The 19,404-nt window shown below is 65.9% G+C and overlaps 1 protein-coding gene across 1 annotated transcript; it reads right to left on the reverse strand.

The window, feature by feature from the left end:
• Positions 1–640: 640 nt before the first annotated feature.
• On the reverse strand, positions 641–17,465 carry ZNF316 (zinc finger protein 316). Its single transcript, XM_051839050.3, has 7 exons — positions 17,327–17,465; positions 14,363–14,505; positions 13,736–14,004; positions 13,424–13,536; positions 12,612–12,738; positions 12,083–12,196; positions 641–4,316 (listed from the first exon to the last, which is right to left on the reverse strand). The coding sequence occupies exons 3-7, from the start codon at positions 13,974–13,976 to the stop codon at positions 2,002–2,004; spliced, it is 2,910 nt and encodes a 969-aa protein (XP_051695010.2). The 5' UTR covers positions 13,977–14,004; positions 14,363–14,505; positions 17,327–17,465; the 3' UTR covers positions 641–2,001.
• Between the last annotated feature and the right edge of the window lie 1,939 nt (positions 17,466–19,404).

Raw genomic sequence — 19,404 nt, forward strand, 5'->3', positions numbered from 1 at the left:
AGCTGGGCAACCAACCGTGAGCTCTCCCTGAGGATCTTGCAGCTTTCCTGAGTGGCCAGGGGGACCCCCCCCCAAGGCCTTACCCAGGTCTTGGTGTCTGCCGGCTGCTGCAGAGCCTGGTGGCTTTGTTTTAAACGGAAACACTGGGCTGCCCTGTTCTGATGCCTCCGAATCAGCCCCTGAGAAGACAACTCGCTCTCTTGTCCACTGTTGCCACCCTATAGGGAAGGCCATGCCAGAACACAAAAAGCCAATAAACCAGTGTAGAGGCGGATGTTTGGCGGCCCTGGTATTGCAGCAGGCAGGCCCTTGGGTAGACCCACATGGTGTTGGGGCCTCAGAGGCCCAAGACTGTGCCTGGACCACCTGGCAGGTGACCCAGTCCCTCTCAGAGCACGGCAAGGTTGGCCTAAACGCAGTGCTGCCCGAGTAGGAGAACGGGCGACAACGTGGGGAGCTGAGAGGTGGGCAGACTCAGGACGCACAGGGGGCCACCTCCTCGTCGGCTGTCCTAGGACCAGTCTAGTTCTAGAAAATTCCTACCGCATCTGCAGAAAGGGAGGTGGGCCTGAGGCCTTGTGCAGCCTCCTGGTGAGGGTGGGTGGGGAGGGACGGCAACAGGACAGAGCCACACGAGAGCTCGCTTCTCCACTCTTTATTAAAGCTAGGTCCTGCCCACAGCTGCAGGCAGGGCAGCCGCGGCTGGGACCGCCCAGGCCCCTCCAGCCCACGGCCCTTCGAGGTTCACAGGGTCCAAGGAGAGGAGAAACCTGGCGGGGAGAGAAGCCGCGGCAGGGCCCTCCTCACCACCCTGCCCCACGACCTCACCAGCTGGGCTAAGTCTTACCACCACCACCCTGGCCCTCCTCCCACCCACCAACGGTCCACACCGAGCCTCCTACCCCACCCCAGCCCCCAGCAGCCTGGCTGTGGGCCCAGCCCCCGAGGCCATGTCTACGCTAAACAGAACTAGGGTCTACAAGGGAATGCAGTTAGGTTTCCCAGCCCCACTCGCATTGGCCCAAAAGATGTGACGCAAGGGACCCCCCGCGAATCAGGATTCAGCTGTCCAGTCCAGAGGGTGCGGGGGCGGGGAGAGGGAATACACACAGCTGGGTGCCTGCTGTATCACCGAACCCCGGGGCTCAGTCCCCACCGCTGCACAAACCGCCCCCACCCCTGACGACCGTACGAGGGGGATCTGAACGCAAATGCAGCAAGAGTTCAAGGAACCCGCTGCCCTCTCGGAAGGCAGGGAAGATCCTTCCTCCAACCTCAGCTGCTGTACCCTGAAGGACTCTGGGAGTGGCCGGGCAGGGCCGGGCGCACCCACCTGCTGCTCTGGGCGCCCGGTGGTATCTGGGTAGGCCGCGTCCGGCTGCCGGGGACGGGAGGCCCAGGGGACTCGGAGGACGCTGAGGCTTGACCAGCTAGCGCCCGGCTGACCTGGGCGCAGAAGCAGGGTGTGGGGGCCCCCCAGGGATGCCTGCGACTGCCTGCCCCTGCATGGGCTTGGATTCTGGCTTCCTTTTCCTCCTCCCGCTCTCTTCAGGGAACCCGAGATGGAAACAAGCGTCCACCAGTAACGGCCACGATAAACGCCTTCCCTCGCGCCTCTCTTCCGCCAGGGCAAGGGGGCCCCTTCCTCCGGAAACCTGCCAGGCTTCCCCTCGCCACACAGTCACGCACTCTCTGGACTGCCCCGGCCTCCCCTGCCCCGCCACAGTCGCACACTCGTCAGTCACTTGTTCCGCGGGCCGCCCAAGCCGGCGTTCAGTACAATAAATAGTGCCGCCTGCCCCCGCGCACGTGGGGCGGCCCCAGCCGTGAGAAATCCCCGCGGCCGTGGGGCGGGGGCAGGAGCTGAAGGAAGGCACCGCACCCAGCACCGGGACCCTCAGCCTCCCGAGGCCAAGGGAGCCAGGCGCCAGTGCGCAGCGGCCTGCACCCGAGCTGCCCCGGTGACCCTTGTGGACTGCGCTCCCGACGGCCTCGGGCTCCTCACAGGACGCGTTCCTCGTAGGTGCCCGACGGCCCCGCGAACGCAGGCGAGGGCTCCGAACCGAAGCTCGTGCCACCCGCGAACTCCAGCAGGGCGCTGCCACGCTCCCCTGACCCACTGCTCACGCCCGTACCGGGAGGCGCCTTGGCGGGAGCCTCGGCCTTGGGCGCGGGAGCCGTCGCCGCCTGCCCAGGCGCGCCTGCCGCGCCGCGGTGCGTCTTCATGTGGGTGAGCAGGTGGGAGCTCTGCGAGAAGCGGCGGCCACAGTTGGCGCAGGCGTAGGGCCGCTCGCCCGTGTGCGTGCGCTGGTGCGTCACCAGCACCGAGCGCTGCGAGAAGCGCTTGCCGCACTCGGGGCACGGGAAGGGCCGCTCGCCGGTGTGGCCGCGCCGGTGCTTGGCCAGGTTGGAGCGCTGCGCGAAGCCACGGCCGCAGTCGGCGCAACGGAAGGGCTTCTCGCCCGTGTGCGTGCGCCGGTGCCGCTTGAAGTCCGAGCTGTGGCCAAAGCCCTTGCCGCAGTCGGGGCAGCGGTGCGGCTTCTCCTCGGCGTGCGCCCACTGGTGCCGCGTCAGTGCCGCGCTCTGCCCAAAGCGGCGTCCGCACTCGCCGCACGCATAGGGCCGCTCCCCGGTGTGCGCACGCCCGTGCGCCGTCAAGTGCGCGCGGCGGCTGAAGCCTGCGCCGCACACCCCGCACACGAAGGGCTTCTCGCCGGTGTGGCCGCGCACGTGCGCCGCCAGGTGCGAGCCGCGGGCGAAGCGCGCACCGCACTCGGGGCACGGGAAGGGCCGCTCGCCCGTGTGGGTGCGCCGGTGGCGCGCCAGGTGGGAGCCGTACACGAAGCTCTTGCCACAGTCTGCGCAGCGGTGCGGCCGCTCGCCCGCGTGGTAGCGCTGGTGCTTGGCCAGCGCGGCTCGGCGCCCGAACGTCTTGCCGCAGTCCGAGCAGATCCACGGACTCTCCTCCTCCGCCAGCGCGGCGGGCGCGGGCTCGGACAGCAGTCCCCCGACCGCGGGCCCGAACGCACGCAGGCCACTGCCAACGCTCCCGGCCCCGGCTCCGCCGAAGGGGTCGCAGGCCAGCCCCGCGCCCTCCACCAGGGAGAGGGGGCCCCCAAGGGGTCCCGGCATGGGACGCCCGTCGGCCGGAACCCGCTCCCCGAAGTTTGGGAGGCCCAGGATCGGGAAGCCGTCCGGGTGGAGCCAGGACTTGGGGTGCACAGGGAAGTGGAAGCCAAGTGGGTGCGAGGAAGGGCCTTCGCCCTCACCCAGGCCATTGCCCAGGTTGGGGAACCGCCTGTCCCGCTCGCGGTCCTCCTTGCTCATGGGGGTGGGCGTCTCCTCCGCCTCTCTGGCCTCAGCCTCCCGCTCTCCTTCCGCCTCAGCAGCCTCGGGCTCCTCAGACCCCTCGGGCCTGGCCTCGGCTTCCCTGGGACCCGCCGTGGCTGTGGTTTCACGGGGCTCCCGCCGAGGGCCTTCGCCGCCGGGCTCGGCACAGCCGCCACCACGCCGGTGGCGCTGGAAGTCGGCGCGCAGGCGGAAGGCCTGGCCGCAGTCCGGGCAGCAGTGCGGCCGGTCAGCTGTGTGCACCGCCTGGTGTCGCGCGAGCGCCGAGCTCTGGCTGAAGCTGCGGCCGCAGTGCGGGCACGGGTAGGGCCGCTCGCCCGTGTGCGTGCGCTGGTGCGTTACCAAGTAGGAGCGGCGCCCGAAGCCCGCGCCGCAGAAGGCGCAGCGGTAGGGCCGCTCGCCGGTGTGGATGCGCCGGTGCGTGACCAGGTGCGACTTGTAGACGAAGCGCTTGCCACAGTCCGGGCACGGGAAGGGCTTCTCGCCGGTGTGCGTGCGCTGGTGGATGGCCAGATGCGAGCGGTACACGAAGCCCTTGCCACACTCGTCGCAGCCGAAAGGCTTGACGGCGGCGTGGTAGCGCTGGTGCTTGGCCAGCCGCGACCGGTGCGGGAACACCTTGCCGCACACGTCGCACGTGGTCTCCGGCCTACCGGCCTGGGCTGCCACCGCTGCCGGGAACGCCCAGGGTGCCAACAGGTTCGCGCCGGGGTCCCGGCCAGCCAGGAAAGGCTTAGCTTCCGACCCCTCAGCCAGGACACCCACGTCGCCGGGGTCAGGCCCCCACCTCTCGGGAGTCTGCGCCGAATCCGAGTCATCCGGACCCCAAGTCCCAGGCACGTCCCCCACGCCATAGGCCGCTGACCACAGCCCCGGGGGCTCGTTCTCCTCCTCAGCCACCTCCGCCAGGAAGTCCTCATCATCTTCCTCCTCGTGGTCCTCCATGTCGTCGGCCCAGAACCAGGCTCCTGGAGGCAACAAAGGCAGGCCAGAACGAAGGTCAGCGACGCTCTGGCTGGCTCGGGGGACCTCCGCCCAAGGCCGCACGGGCACCTCCATTCGCGCGAGCGGGGCTGCGCAGGCCCGCAGCCACCCTAACTAACCGAGGCCTGCCCTTTTCTTCTAGGACTGGCCCCTAACACCTGTTCCAGGTCACCAGCTCCCGGGGGACAGCTTGTCTGGGGGTCTGGCTGAGACCCAGGTCTAAGGCTCCATCAGGGTCGGGTGACCAGGAAGAGGGGCGGGGCCAGAAGCCTGTTAGTCTCCAGAGGACCCCGCCTCTCCCACCAGCTTAGCACAGCCTTGCCTGCGACCCAGAACCTGCTTTTATGAGCCCGGGAGCCTCGCTCGGCCTCCCTCCCGCTCTCCGCAGCAGTCAGGGGCTCCCTCTTACATGCACAGGGGAGGTGGAAGGCTGGCCTGGCCAGGGGCTGACGCTGCCACTGATCTGGCCAGGCTCCAGTGCTGTGCCCCAGGTTTCCGACCCCTTCTCTGGCTTTCTCCCTAAGCTGCCACCAGCATGGCCCTTCTGTCCCACCGTGCTGAGTGTGGGTGAGCTGGGAGCACCTTCCCCGAACGAAAGGCCAAGCCCCTGAGTCTCAGCCTTCCTGTCCACCCTGGCCTCTCCCTTCTGCCCCCCCAAGGGGGCTGTGTGGGCAGCACAGACATGGGATCCACCCACAGACCTGCCATCTTGACACTCAAGTGCTGCTGACGGGGCAGGCACTTACACAGAGAAAGCACCTGCGCTCTGGCCACCTCAGAACCCCAGCACCCAGAGATCCAAGCTCTCACAACAGGGACGGGGCTCTCCCCTCCACTCCAGTCCTCTGGCTGCATGAGCTTGGACCACCTTCAAGGGAGGGCTGGCTCCCAGGGCCCAGCACCACACGCTGCCGGGCGGCTGGGCCCCACACACAGCCCACGTCCTGACATTCTACGTGGGCGCCTGGAGGCACGCACCGACACAGTGCAGTGCCCAGGGAAGCGAAGCCACACACACAGCTACGCAGCCTGACTCGCGCTGGGAGGAAGATACGTGCTGTGTAAGAGGGTAAGAAAGTGAGTCGTGCTATTTTTTAAATTATTTTATTTGAAAGGCAGAGAGAGATTGAGCAGGCTTCACTCCCCAAATGGCTGTGATGACGGGCTGGGTTGGACCAAAGCCAGGAGTCAGGAACTCCATCCAGGTCTCCCGAGACCTCCGCACTGGGGCCCTGTCCACTGCTTGCCCAGGCTCATTAGCAGGAAGCTGGACTAGAAGCAGGGCAGCTGGGGCATTCCAATATGGGATGCTGGTGTCGTAAGCAGTGGCGTAACCCGCTGTGCCACCAGGCCAGCCCTTTTCACAGTGTGTGATACCTTCTGGGTGCTCATCCCTTTACTAATTACCTTTAAATAAAAAGCTCCCCATCGGGGCAGGCCTTGTGGCGCAGTGGACTGAGCCACGCTCGGGACATTCACGTCCATAGCAGAGCACCTGGCTCAAGTCCTGGGTGCTTGGGCTCCCTGCTAACCCACACCCTGGGAGGCAGCAGAGGATGGTGCAGGTCCCTGAGTCCCCCCCACCCACATGGGGGCCGGGGCGGAGCTCCTGGCTTCAGCCCTGGCTGTTGCATGCATCTGGGAAGGAAACTAGCAGATAAAAGCACAGTCTTTCTCCCTACCTTTATCATTTTGCCTTTCAAATAAGAAATAATAATAATAATAAAAAGTCTCTAGAGGCTGGCACTGTGGTGTAGCTGGCTAAGGCACCCCCTGCAGTGCTGGCACCCCCCCCCCCATATGGACACCAGTTCGAGTCCCAGCTGCTCCACTTCTGATCCAGCTCCCTGCTAATGTTCCTGGGAAAGCAGCAGAGGATGGCCCAAGTGCTTGGGTCCCTGCCACCCACATGGGAGACTCAGCAGTAACTCCAGGCTCCTGGCTTTGGTCTGGCCCAGATCCAGCCATTGCGGCCATTTGGAAAGTAAACCAGGGGATAAAAGATCTCTCCCCCTTCCTCCCTCCCCCGCCCCGTAACTGCCTTTCAAATCAATAAATCATTAAAAAAAAAAAACCCAACTTTTTAAAAACACTCGCTTCTTTACTAAGCTGAGTTACCGCAAGCGCTGCCTACAGCTGCAATGAGTGATGGGAAGCGCTGTGGCCCTCGAGTGGCAGGGAGGCCTGGGTCCTCCTCACTGGATGCCCGTCTGCTCCATACCAACTCCCCCGCCCCTCATCCGGGAGGCTGGGCTGATGATCAAAGGATTTTCCTTGGCCTGGATGAGCCCTGAGGAGACCCTCGGGCAGGGGCATTCACAGCACGGAGCAGGTGGGCTTCTCCAGTGGGGCAGGTGACTCCGTGCTCCTCAGGGCCGGGCCAAGGGCTGGGCCGCAGCAGCTGGGTCATCACTCTCAGAGGCCTGCCACCAGGTAGCCTCGGATGTAGGTGGGGTTTGAGAGGGTGGGAAAGGTCACCCCAGCCCCACCCCACCCTTGAGGGCTGTGTAGCGTGGACCAGTCTGAGAGACCTGGGGGACCTCAGCCGCTAGTTCTGGAGCACAAGTGGCCGCTTGTCCCACAAGGAGAATAAGTGTGGGGCGGGGCCCCCAGGATACTGGGTGGGGCACCCTGGTCCCTGGACAGTCAGACCAGATCCCAGAAAAGACCCCAGGGGAGATGAGCGTGCCGAGGCCAGGCCTGGCTTGTCCCCTGCAGCCAAAGTGGCCCACCACTACCAGCTGTTCCGCGGATGGCATTCCCAGGGGCGATGTCGTTTTAGACCTAAAATGAGAACTCATCAGCTCCACCCTTCAGACCCAGCCAAGGGCAGCCAGGACACTGGACAGGAGGGGCAAAAAGCAAACGGACAGTGGGCCAGTGGCTCAAACTCAACTGTCACGCCACGCTTCGGGGTGCAGGGAGGCAGGCTTTGGGTGGGAGCTGGAATTCAGCCCCCTGTGCCCAGCATCTGCTTCAAGGACTTGGCCTTAGCAACAGTCAGCCAGGCCTCCAGGAAGATCCTGCAGGCCCCAGGGAGTTACAGATACAAGGCAGCAGCAGGACCAGGGCTCCCAGCTCTGCCTGCAGAGGGGAAACCTGGGCTTCGCCACAAGGTCACTGTCACAGCCTGTGTCCGAGTCAGGCACAGGGAGACCCTGGTACGACACGCGGTTCTGATCTGCTATGGAGGAGTCGGGGGGAGGCAGAGTCCAAACAAACAAGGTGCCAAGTACGTGGATTAAACCCTCGGGAGCGAGGGCAGGCACAGGGGGCAGCGGTTCAGACACAACTAGGACGCCCAGATCCCACATCGGAGCACGAAGGCTCCAGTCCTGGCTCCGCTCCGACCCCAGCTTCCTGCTGATGTGCACCCTGAGAGGCAGCAGGTGACGGCTCAGGTACGTGGGCCACTGCCACCCACGTGGGAGATCCGGATGGAGTTCCGGGCTCCTGGCTTCAGCCTGGCCCAGCCCTGGCTGTTGTGGGCACCTGAGGCGTGAACCCGTGGACGGAAGCTCTCTGTCTCAGCTTTCCAAATCAATAACAATTTTGGACAAGAAAAACCAGAAAACCCTCAGGGCCACAGGTGTCTCCGGGAAGACTGCTTCGGCTGTCCTCCGCGGATGCCGACGCCGTCTCAGCCCCTCTGATGGGAGCAGGGCTGCACAGGCAGGGGCTCCCCCAAACCCGCGTGCCCAGTGGGCTCTGTGCAGCCCTGCAAGGACGGCCTGGGCCGGGCCCTCCGCCGCTTCTCCCTCAGCTTCCGCGCGAGGGCGCCCAATGCTACGAGCCCACTGGGGCCCAAACCCCACTCCCACCGCTCTCTGGACGTGGGACCTTGTCTACCTCCAGTGTCCCCAGCTGGAAGGCGGGTTTCTAACCACGTGGGATCCCTTCGTGCCGGTGCTGCCTGGACTCAGTAGCCAATGATCGCTGTCATCACCAGGACCGGGTGCCGCCCACTGGGCCCCCGCAGTCTCCGAGGCCAGCCCAGCGCCCAGCTGGGGACCCCGGGTGCTCCCTGCTTCTCATCCCTCAAACGCTAGGCCACGCCCTTCCCTAGGCCACACCCCTTCCCACCGTCAGGCCCAACCGCTCACCAGAGACGGCCCTGGGGCAGGTGGGTTCTGTTCTGGAGGCCACCTCTGTGCCCAGGAAGGGGCGGGGTGGGGGAGGGCGTACCCCAGCTCACACCAGGGTCTCCTGGTTGCCAGCAGCTGATGCAGAATCGAGGCTCGGTGTGGGGCGGGGCAGGGGTAGAGGCACCGATGCACAGGGACCTCCGAATACAAGGTGGTGCCCGCAGCCCGGAAGTCGCCACGAAGGTGGACAGGGCTGTGGGAGGGGCCCTCTGCAGACCGGTTCCACTCCAGCTGGTGGCCCCAATGGCCCAGCACCCAGCCACCTCCTGCGAGTGCCCTGCCTGTGGGTGGGGCCCATGGCATTCCCTTGGGGTGGCTACGCGATGCTCAGCCCACCGGGACACAGCCCGGGAACTGTGCTGCCGCCATCTACAACGCCTGAGCACCCTCCACCTGCTTGGCAGTCGGAGCTCTGAGTCTGCCCAGCCCCAGGTGCAGGCTCTGAAGTCCGTTCTCAGTGTAGAGTCCACACCCGTCCCCAGGCCTCCCCAGGGAATTTCCTCCTTCCACACAGAAACTCCAGATGGGCTGAGAGCCCCTTCCCCCACGGGGAAGTCACCGAGAGACCAAGTATACAAGGGAGCCACGCCCAAATCCACCGGCTTCAGTGGCCGTCCCTTCCCGCCAGGTGGGCAGGGCTGTGTGAAGGACCTGCCTCTTGTCACTGGCAGTCACCTCCGAAGGGCCTCCTCTGTGTGCTGTGCGGTGAACACCACCCACTGACCACGCAGGAAGGAGAGTCCAGGACCCGCCCCGCCACATGCACCCACCCACCTGTCAGTCCTCACCCCACTGCTCTGCCACATAAGGCTTCCCCCTCCCCTCCCAAGCACAAGGACGATTCAGGACCCAAACGCCCTGTCCCGGGCCAGGATGAGAAGAGGAGGACCTGGTGACATACAAGGTCCCCTCTGGGCACGGCACAGCGAAGGGGCGCCTCGGGCTGTCTGTGAGAGCCAGGGCAGCAGGCTGGTGCCAGCCGCTCCCGAGCAGCCGTCGCCCCATTCCTGGCTGGGCTGGCTACTGACCGGCGGGGCCTCACGCCCTTGACTAAGCGGGCTGGACCCCGAGCGTCCTCTACTTTCAGAAGAGCGGCAGCAGGCGAGCGGGAGTCGCAGTGCGGCACCAGGCTCCTCCTGCCCGCACAGCCTGGTGCGCCATGCGGGAGCAGAGCGAACATGACCCGTGCCTGCTCTTACAGAGCGCAACTCTGCTGGGGGCAAGGGCAGGAGCCCAGGAGGCAACCGCGGAGGCCGGCTCCCTTCTGGCTGCAGCGAGAGCGGCAGATGCCGTGACTATCCTGGAGTGACCACACGCAGGCTGCAGCTCCTGAAGTCAAGACAGAGAATGCGTGACTCCACGGAGACCCAGGACCTGAGCCGCCCACGGAGACCCAGGACCTGAGCAGGCCGCAGGGGGGGCACACCCATCCCCAGCAGAGCGCGAGCAAGCACAAAGGCCCTGAGGCAGGTGGGAGGGAGGAGGTGAGAGGGGCCTCACATAAGGAAGCCCCTCCAGGGCAAGGCGGCTGACAGCGCAGGGGTACCTGGCCATGGGCCTGACAGCCTGATGCCAGACCGGGCCGTGGGGCGGGAAGGGCAGGGACACGGGCTGCTCTGGCACGCAGCAGGGGGCGGCGGGGATGTCAAGGACGCAGCCAGGAAGACAAGACCAGGGCTGGGCTGGGCGCACAAGGAGGGACGCGGCACTTAAAGCCCTGGCCAGGAGCTGGAGGCGAGCAGTGAGCAGAGATCAACCTGGGGCGGGACTGGCCAGGGGCACTCACAAGGAGCAGAGACCCTGCCATCCCAGCCAGCTAAGGAGGGGGAGGGTCGCAGCAGTGAGCGGGGAACAAGCACCAGTGGGCCAGGGGCAGCAAGGGGCTGCCGGGGGCATCCAGGAGGCGCTGGCAGCTGAGTGGCGGAATGCGGCTGAGTCGGTCATCAGGGAGTGCGAGGCAGGGATACCCCTGCATGTAGCGAGGCTACCCCACCAGCCTCGGCACAGTGCACGCCTGTCCCCCAGCCCCTGTATACTCATGGGCCTCAGCTGAACAGAAAGGAACGCACAGACACAGGGCGCAGTGGGGGAGGGGCCTCGCAGCCAAGGACGCCCCAGGGGCTCGCATGGCTCCAGCTGCCCCAGCCTCTGCAGCTGCATCCCCTTCCAGCACACCCCCGAGTCTCTGCCTGCTCCGGGTGCACGCCAGCCTCGCCAGCCCCAAGACTGTGACTGGCACAGGGGAAGCCCAGCTGGGGGCGCAGGGCCAGCTGGCCCCTCAGGGAGCTCGCAGTCCCCAGCCAGACGCAGCAGGCCCGTGGCACTGCCTCGGGCTCAGCTCCAGGACACCCCACGAGGCGTGGAAAACAGGCAGGGCTCGACCACACAGCAGGAGCTCGGCCGGCCGAGACCCAGGTCCCCCTCCCCCTGGCTTCCCTGGGTGAGCCCACTACAAACAGGGCGTACCTCCTGAGGTGCTCTGAGAAACATCACCGGCACCCCAGCCTCACCTGGAGGCGGCATCAGCGTCTCTGGCCCCTAAGAGCCCTCCCGCTCCAAACACTCCGAGGGGGTCCCTGAGCCTGTGGCGCACCGGGCAGCGCCGAGCGACTCGAGACCAAGGCCTGCAGCCGGCCCACGGGCTGCACCCCCATTCCTCCTACTCCAGGTCATAAAGGGGGGCTCAGACTTAACAGCGAGCCCCAAAGCCCCCAGAGAAACTCACCCCAGATGCCTCTGTACACATCACTCCCAAACCTCTTCTCCAGAAAGCCCCCACCTGCCCACAGGTCAGAGGCTTGCCCCGGGGCCTCCTGGGGAGCGCAGAGGAGACTGAGAGGGCCCAAGGGCTGCAGGAGCCGAGGACTGGCTCAGAGGGCGCACACGCTCCGCCACCGCACAGCTCGGGCCCCTGCGGCCTCGCCCTGGCTCTAAGCCACAAGTGGACAACCGGCCCTCCCCCCACAAAAAGAACCCCCGACTTCACAGTGGGGACGGACAATCATTTTTAGGGTCCTCTGAGAATCTCTCAGCCACAGGCTTCTACAGAGCCAGGCCCAAGAGGAGCTACAAGGTGAAGGCCGGGCTTAGCACCGATGGCCGGCCTGTCTGCACCACTGGGCCTGTGCCCCAGTCTGCCAGCACTGAGACTGTGACAGGCAGCACGTGGAGGGACAGGACCCGTGTCTGCAGAGAGCCCAGGTGGAGGCCACAGTCTGACAGCTGCTCCAAGAAACCATTGGCACAAACCCCACAAAATTGCATCTCGAGGCCGGCGCAGTGGCACAGCTGGTAAAGCTGCCGCCTGTGCAGCCGGCATCCCATAGGGGCGCCGGTTCAGGTCCCAGCTGCTCCACTTCCAATCCAGCTCCCTGCTAATGCACCTGGGGAAAGCAGGAGATGGCCCAAGTGCCTGGGCCCCTTTCATCCACGTGGGAGACATGGAAGAAGCTCCTGGCTCCTGGCTCTCGATTAGCTCAGCTCTGGCCATTTGGGGAGTGAATCGGGGATGGAAGATCTCTGTCTCTGTCTCTCTCTCTCCCCCTGCAGCTCTGCCTTTCAAATACATAAATAAATTCTTTAAAAAACATCCTTCGCATGCTCACCTGTGTAGACGCCAGTGACGATGTCTCCCTCGTCAGGCCGGGGGCTATCTGGGACCCACGGTTCTTCCCCTTGCTCCAGCCGAAAGATCAGATCCGGCTTGGGGATGGGGTAGCCTGCCCGGAGGAAGAGCAGCAGCAGCTGCTGGGCGGCCGTCACAGCGGACCCCTGCTGTCCCCACCCGTGCCTGCTTCCTCTCCTCTCCCACCCTTCCCGGGGCCAGCCCCCCTCACCTGGCCCCTCCCCGGGAGCCTGCGCCCTCCTGCCAAGCCCCTCCCCACACCTTCACCGGAGGGAGGCTCACGCCTCACCTCCCTCCTCACCCTGGAGGCTTCTGGAGACTGCACAGCACCCAGACCAGAGCTGGACCGGCAGCTCCACGGACGTGCCCACCTGGCTCTGGGCGTGGCCGGGCCACATGGGGCCCACCCTGAAAGTAGGGAGGTCCCAGGTCCCCTCTGGGAGTGGGCTAGCTCTAGCACCCACCCTCTCTAAGACCCTGGGGCCCCCGGTGGCCCCTGCACCCCTTACCCAGGGACACCAGGATCCCATAGTTCTCCTGCATGACCTCCTGGTAGAGGCCCCGCTGACTTGCGTCCAGCCTCGCCCACTCCTCGAGGGAGAAGTACACAGCCACATCCTCAAAGGTCACCAGCCCCTGGAAACACAGAAGCCAACACTGCCCTCAGCCGCCCCAGGGGCGCAGGCACAGTCAGTGAGGACACGCGGAGACCCTGCAACGCCCCGTGCCCCATTAGCAAACGGTCTACACGTGGCCAATGGGACTGGGGGCTTCAGGCCCGGCCACAGCCCCGGAGGCAGGGGCTTGGGCTGAGGGAGCGTGGACAGCCCAGCTCGTCCAAGGCCAGGTCGGGAGACAACAAGGCCCAAGCCTGTACCCCTCCTGCTCCTCAGTGTGGCCCAGGCAAGTGCCACAGCCAACGCAGCAGCAGGAGGGCCCCCTCCCGGGTGGACGGTGCCATTGATGAACTCCCTGGGGGCACAGAAGCCCGATCTGACCGGGCAGCAGCAGGCAGGCCCTGGGGAGCAGCCTGGCCCGGGGGGGAGCTGGGCCTCTGACTTCACTGTACACAGTGCAGCTGAGTGGCCAGCAGCCACGAGCATCAGGACAACCCAGGGGCCTTGGCAGGGTCAGCCCCAGGAAAGCAGAGCCTGACCCTGGGCCTGGGGCTTCCCGCAGCCCATCCCGACTCAGAGCCCGGCCTGGCCCGAGGATGCCAGTGCCGACTGCCCACACAGGCCTCCGCGACGGCAGGGGCCGAGGCTCCATGGGGAATCCCTGCCCAGACTACCTGAGCGCCAAACAAGGAAGAGCGGTTCACCTGAGACTCGGCTGTCGGGAAACCATCCTCGTCATCCTCCTCCTCCTCCTCCTCCTCTTCGTCCTCCAGGTCCTCATCCCCAGGAGCCGCTGGACCCCGGGGGGCCTGCAGGGCTGAGGGGAAAGATCTCTCAGGGGCAGCTGCCCGCCAGCACCCAGCCTAGCCAGCCAGCCAGCAGGGCCAGGGCTCCAGGGTGCTGCCTCATTTCAAAACCGGGGCCCTGGTGCCCAGCCAGCTCCGTCGGCCTGGCCTGGCCATGTCCCAGCCAGGTTCCCCTCACTTCCTCCCGGGGGGGCTGGCTCCTTTTCTTACCCTCCCCCTGAAGAACTGAGGACCTGGCATCACCACCACGGCCAGGCTGCTCTCGGTTGCCCGCTGCCGAGCTCCGCTCCTCTGCCAGCACCTCCTCCACGTCCTCCTCGTCCTCCTCTTCCTCGTCCTCTTCCTCGTCCTCGTCCTCCTCCTCCTCCTGGTCAGGATGGCACTCCGCCCCGTCCTCTGCCCTCTGCAGCTGGGCGGCTGGGGCTTCGGGAGTGGTGTGAAGGGCGGCCATCGTCCTGGGGTGCGAGCCTGCGCTTGGCCTGAAACACACGGGCCTGGTGATGGGGTGCTGATGGGTGCTGCCGGCGACACAGGGCCCCCCAGTGGCTCCCATGGGCTTGGGAGGGAGGCAGGACTCATCCTGCCACCTGGGACTGAAGACCCTGGGGCTGAGGCAGGGCGGGGGGCTCTTCCCACCTCCACACCGAGAGCCCATCCCCATGTGCCCTGGGACGTGGCCTCAGCTCTCTCGCCTCACGCCTGGGAGGAGCTGTTCTCTCTGGGGTGCGTGGGGTATGAATCCCCAAGTCTCCATCCTCAAGGGGCGGCACTGAGTCTGAGCGACACAGCGGCCAGGGCTGGCACGGCCCACTCGGTCCAGAGAACAGAGATGCTTACCCAGGCCTCAACACACATGGACCAGGGCGAAGGGCTCCTGGGAGGCCTCAGGCTGGCGGCATTTGGGAAGCTCAGCGCGGGATGGGGAGGCTTCAAGACGAGGGTCTCTTGAGGTCAAAGATGAGACCAGAGCAGGTTCCTTCCTGCCAGACAGGGCGAGAAGAGGCCATGAGCGGGCAGCTCCCTCCCGTCTGCTCTGGGCCCCTGCTCAGTTCAGGGCACGCGGGGAAAGCTCAGCAGGTCACGGGACCCTGGCTCCCTGCCATACCAGCACAGGTGGCACAACTTTACCTGTGGTGATCAGAGGACCCTAAGGGCTGAAGTGAAGCCCCAGGGGCTCCCAGGGTCCCACGCGCCAACCACAGGGACTCAGAGGGGGACCCAGCCACCCTGCTGGCCAGCCCAGGGCCCAGGGCTGTGGACCCAAGTGGGATGGGCACGTGCAGGCCTGGGGCCGCCTCCTCCCTGCCAGCTACACAGCCTTCCCCTGCCCCGTGGAGTTGCTGATGGGTCTGCTTCTGAGGCTCTGGAGGGCCGTCCCCAGCACCCACCTCGCCAGTGTCTCAGACCTGAACGAGCCCATTTCCAAAGCCAGCCAAGCCCACCCCAGAATCCTGGGGCTGCAGGTGCGAACCCTGGAGCCCCGCAGCCAGCCTGGCTCCCCAGAGGCCTCCCTCCCTCCCCAGCCGCCACAGCTCTCCGGTGAGTGCAGATGCCTGCCGGACAGAAGCAGCTCCGGTGCCGCCCGAGCCGCCTCCAAGCCCCGGCTTTGTCGCTTGTGCCTCCGGCTGCACGTTCATGCCGAGCCCAGCTGTCTCCTGCCTGGCCACCACCTGGGGCAGCAGCAACTTCAGACTCCCACAGGCCAAGCTGCCATCCGGGAAGACCCGACAGAAGAGTGTCATGGCGGCGGCTCCCTGCCTGTCCTACCCCAGGACCTTTTTTTTTTTTTTTTTTTTGACAGGCAGAGTGGACAGTGAGAGAGAGAGACAGAGAGAAAGGTCTTCCTTTGCCGTTGGTTCACCCTCCAATGGCCGCCCCGGCCAGCGCGCCGCGGCCGGCGCACTGCGCTGACCCGATGGCAGGAGCCAGGAGCCAGGTGCTTTTCCTGGTCTCCCATGGGGTGCAGGGCCCAAGCACCTGGGCCATCCTCCACTGCACTCCCTGGCCACAGCAGAGAGCTGGCCTGGAAGAGGGGCAACCGGGACAGAATCCGGCGCCCCGACCGGGACTAGAACCCGGTGTGCCGCCGCCGCAAGGCGGAGGATTAGCCTAGTGAGCCGCGGCGCCGGCCCTACCCCAGGACCTTTGCTCATGCCATTCTCCCTCCCCGGCACTCCCTCCCCTTTCTTCTTCCTTGAGGCAGCCCCTTCCCCACCCCAGCCCCTTCCCCACGGCTCCCTGTGCTGTGCGCTCACAGCACCAGAATGTTTTCTCGGATCCTTCTGGACCCTTCTCTGCTCCAGTCTGAATGCCCCCGCCAAGTAAACATGCCAACGCTTACTTTAAAAATGGCTCACCAACCCCAGTGATGGGTTACCCAGGCACCTACAGGTCACCGCAGTGGACATGAGATTTTTTTTTCCCCACTGCCGTTGACAGTCCACAACAGGCTGACCACAGCATCGAGAAGCAGTGGAGAGTCTGTGCCTCCGAAGACGACGCCGGGAAAAGTGTTCTTCCAAGCCTCCCTCTCAGCCCCCAGGGGTCACCAGAGGCCAGCAGAGTGGCACAGACCCGGGAGTCAGTAGAGAAGACCGGGAGCAGGTCAGCTCGGGCCCTGGGCCGTCTGCTGCCCGAGGCCCAACGTCCCGAGCCCCCCAGAGACCCACTTGGCTCACCACCCCTGCAGCACCAGCTGCAGGTCTGAGGCCACAGAGGTCAGGTCAGGCACGCAGCTCCGCGTACACAAAACCCTGGGTCACCATAGACGTGCATTCCTGCTGGGCCCCGGCACTCCAGGGTGTAACCCTACAGGCGCTTCCGCGGCAGTGTTTGAGAATGTCAGAAACTCAACGCAAACCCCAAGTCCAGGGAAGGCCAAGAAGTGGGGATGCAGGCGGTGGGTACACTTGTACCCAGTCCCCTCTTCCTGCGGGTGGCCACCCTGACCTCACGTCCCCCAGGGAGGCCTCCTTCCCTGACCACCACCACCCCCGCTGTCCCTCCGTGGATTTCGCTCCCCCCACCCTCCTGGGTCTGTGCCTTCCGGGATGTCCCATGGCAACCTCCTCACCACCGCCCCAGCCAGCTCCCCAGGCCTGCCAACACTTGTTGGATCCAATCAACTGCCAAGGGCTCTCCACACAGGCAGAGCTGGGGGCCCGGACCCTCCTGGTACCTCCACCAAAGGCGGCCCCTCTCCCACCCCTGCTGCCCCAGGGAGCAGCGAGGCCCCACCAACCCCAGTGATGGGTTACCCAGGCACCTCCACGCAGAAGACCCAGCAGGGCTGCCCAGCGCTGAGAAGGGACGCCTTGGACGAGACTACCCCCTCCAAGGTCACAAAGCAGGTGGTGGGGGCGCCAAGCCCAGACCCCCCCTCCCACCTCCCTCCAGGGGTTTATCGCCCTCCACCACCCACGGCGACAGCCCCTCCTGGATGGGTGTGTCCCGAGGGGCGGCCACGCTCCTGCACCTTCCCCTGCGGCCAAGGAGGAGGTGACCGACACCTCCCGGGGCGTCGCGCGTGGTCCCCGCGGCCCGCCCACTCCTCGCGGCGGGGCCGGCCCGGCCCCAGGGCTCCCAGCCCGGTGTGGACGCGCTGGCCCCGCGTAGGCGGTCCACGAGGCGCGCGGGGCGTGGGCGCCGCCTCCCAAAGCCCGGCCCGCGCGGGGCTGTGGTCCTGCCAGGCCCCGACCCCGCCGCGCGCCGCGGCCTCCCGCGCCCAGCGTCGAGGGTCGGCCGGGCCCGCCCCGCACCTGCCTCCCGCGCCGCCGCCCCGGCCACGCGCGCCCCACTCACCGCGCGCGCCGAGCAAGCCGGGCCAGGCCGGGCCGTGGCCTGCGGGCCGCTGAGGGGCCCCGCGCTACACAAAGTGACGGCCCGGGAGCTGCGCGGCGGCGGCGGCGGCGCGTGGGCACCGGAAGTGCCGCTGGCCGGCCCCGCCCCGCCCGCACCCACGGGGGGGAACTTCCGGTCACGCGGCCGAGCTGGGGGTGCTCGGGCTGGGCGGGGGTGGTCGTCTGCTCAGCCGGGACGGGGTTCCTTGGACTCTGGACCCCGCCACGACCCTGCGCCCACCCCGAGGCGTCCCGGGAGTTCAGCGGTGTCCGGGGAGAGCCTGCGGAGAGGCGGGTCCGGCTCCGGCCGCATCCCGCCCGTCCTCAGGGACCGGCCCCCGGGGCAGCGGAGGGAGATGCAGACCCCCACTGGGACCCGTGGGCGGGTCCAGCCGGCGTGTGTAGCTTGGCCGTGCCTGGGTGGGCGGTGAGGGGAGCGATCGGTCGCAGGTGAGGGTGCAGGTGCGGCCAGACGCCTGCAGCTTCGCCAGGGGCCGCCGGGGCGTGCAGGTCCCGTGCAGGTCCTGGGGGCTGAGTCGGGGGCTGGGGGGCAGCCGGGGCCTGGAGTTGCGGAGCTCGCGCTGGAGGTGGGGTCTTAGGCAGGCGTCGGACCGCGGAGGGGAAGGGCTCTGCGGGTTGAGACAGAAGTGAGGGGGTGGTGGGAACCTGTCTGCCTGCACCCCCAGGCGCGCGGCTGGGGTCTGCTGCTGAGCACCGGGCCCCCACCCTGCGTGTACCGTTGTTCTCAGCTCTTTTCTGGGGCATCCCTCTGCCTTGGACCCTCCGGACAGGGCGGCAACCCCAAGGAGGTGGCTTCACACCGGCCTGGCACACCTCCTCTCTGCCCAGAACTTGGCTGGAGCCAAGGGCTGAATCCAACCATCAGAGTAATTGTGCTTGCTTCTTGTTTCGTTTGTTGGTTGGTTTGGTTAGGATTTTATTTGAAAGAGTCACACACACACACAGAGTGAGCGAGCTTCCATCTGCTGGTTCACTCCCCAGGATTGGGCCAGGCGGAAGCCAGGAGCCAGGGACTCCCACGTGGGTGGTGGGGGTCCAAGGACTTGGGCCATCTTTGACTGCTTTTCCCAGGCACATGAGAACCGGAACCCGTATGGGATACTGGCATTGCAGACGCCGACCCCTATCTCTTACTGTTCTTATATATCTCTTAGTTAATAATTAACTTATGTTTAGAAAATTGAAAAATCAGAAGTCTACCAACACGAAGTCCTAGATGTGTAGGGCACCAGGAGGGAAGACCTGAGGAGGGACTGACCTCCGTGGGCTGTGCCATTCTCCGAGCCCACCTCCCGAGCGAGGTCCCATCTGGTCCTGGGGCTATCTATCTGAGCTTTTGAATCCTGGATTCCTAGCTTCGGCCTTTCCCCCACCCTACCTGACAGGTGCAGCAGGAAGTAACGTTCGTCACAGGTGGCTCCAAGGAAGGCCTCTGACTGAGGGGTGATTGACAGCCAGGAACAGTGCCAGCCAGGTCGATGGAAGCGACTGGAAGGTGGAGGACGGGAGATGGGGTCCAGCAGGTGGGAGTTGTGCTATGGCAGGGCCGGGCTGGGGTAAGCGCCCTGGCGTCACCTGTCTGTGCTGCCCTCTGGTCAAATCTGCCTGTAATAAGGAACGTCAGGGGGGTGGGGGTCCTCAGGGGTCGGTCTCCCAGGGCCCAGAGGCAGGTAGAGGACAACCCGAATCAGCGTCTCCACCCTGGCCTCAGAACCCCACCTGGTTGGGCGAGGACCCCGCACCACCCTAGCACCTCCCCTTGGCCTGTCCTCACCTGGTCCCTAATCCAAGACTTGATTTCTCTCCTTCCTTCTCTGCAGGGACCACCAGGCTTCCCCCACTCACCACCCCTGAGGGCCAGCTCTCCCTGCTGCTGCCCCGTGACAGGCAGAGGCCCCAAAGCCCTTGCTCAGGAGCCAAGGTCACGGCATGGCCGCAACAGGGACAAGGCTCTGCCGCCCCCGAGGTGCCCTCCCCTGCTCCACACCTGAGACTCCCAGAGCCAGGTGTGCTCAGGTG

The sequence above is a fragment of the Oryctolagus cuniculus genome, chromosome 19 (genome assembly GCF_051225735.1).
Source record: "Oryctolagus cuniculus isolate XC-2025 breed Fujian yellow rabbit chromosome 19, ASM5122573v1, whole genome shotgun sequence".
Lineage (NCBI taxonomy): Eukaryota > Metazoa > Chordata > Mammalia > Lagomorpha > Leporidae > Oryctolagus > Oryctolagus cuniculus.

Excerpts from the sequence above, each read along its gene's own strand:
- ZNF316 (XM_051839050.3), bottom strand. The coding sequence starts at position 13,976 with ATGGCCGCCCTTCACACCACTCCCGAAGCCCCAGCCGCCCAGCTGCAG. Across the intron at positions 13,537-13,735 it reads CTCAGTTCTTCAGGGGGAGG|CCCTGCAGGCCCCCCGGGGT; the intron begins GTAAGAAAAGGA and ends CTTTCCCCTCAG. Across the intron at positions 12,739-13,423 it reads TCCCGACAGCCGAGTCTCAG|GGGCTGGTGACCTTTGAGGA; the intron begins GTGAACCGCTCT and ends CTGTGTTTCCAG.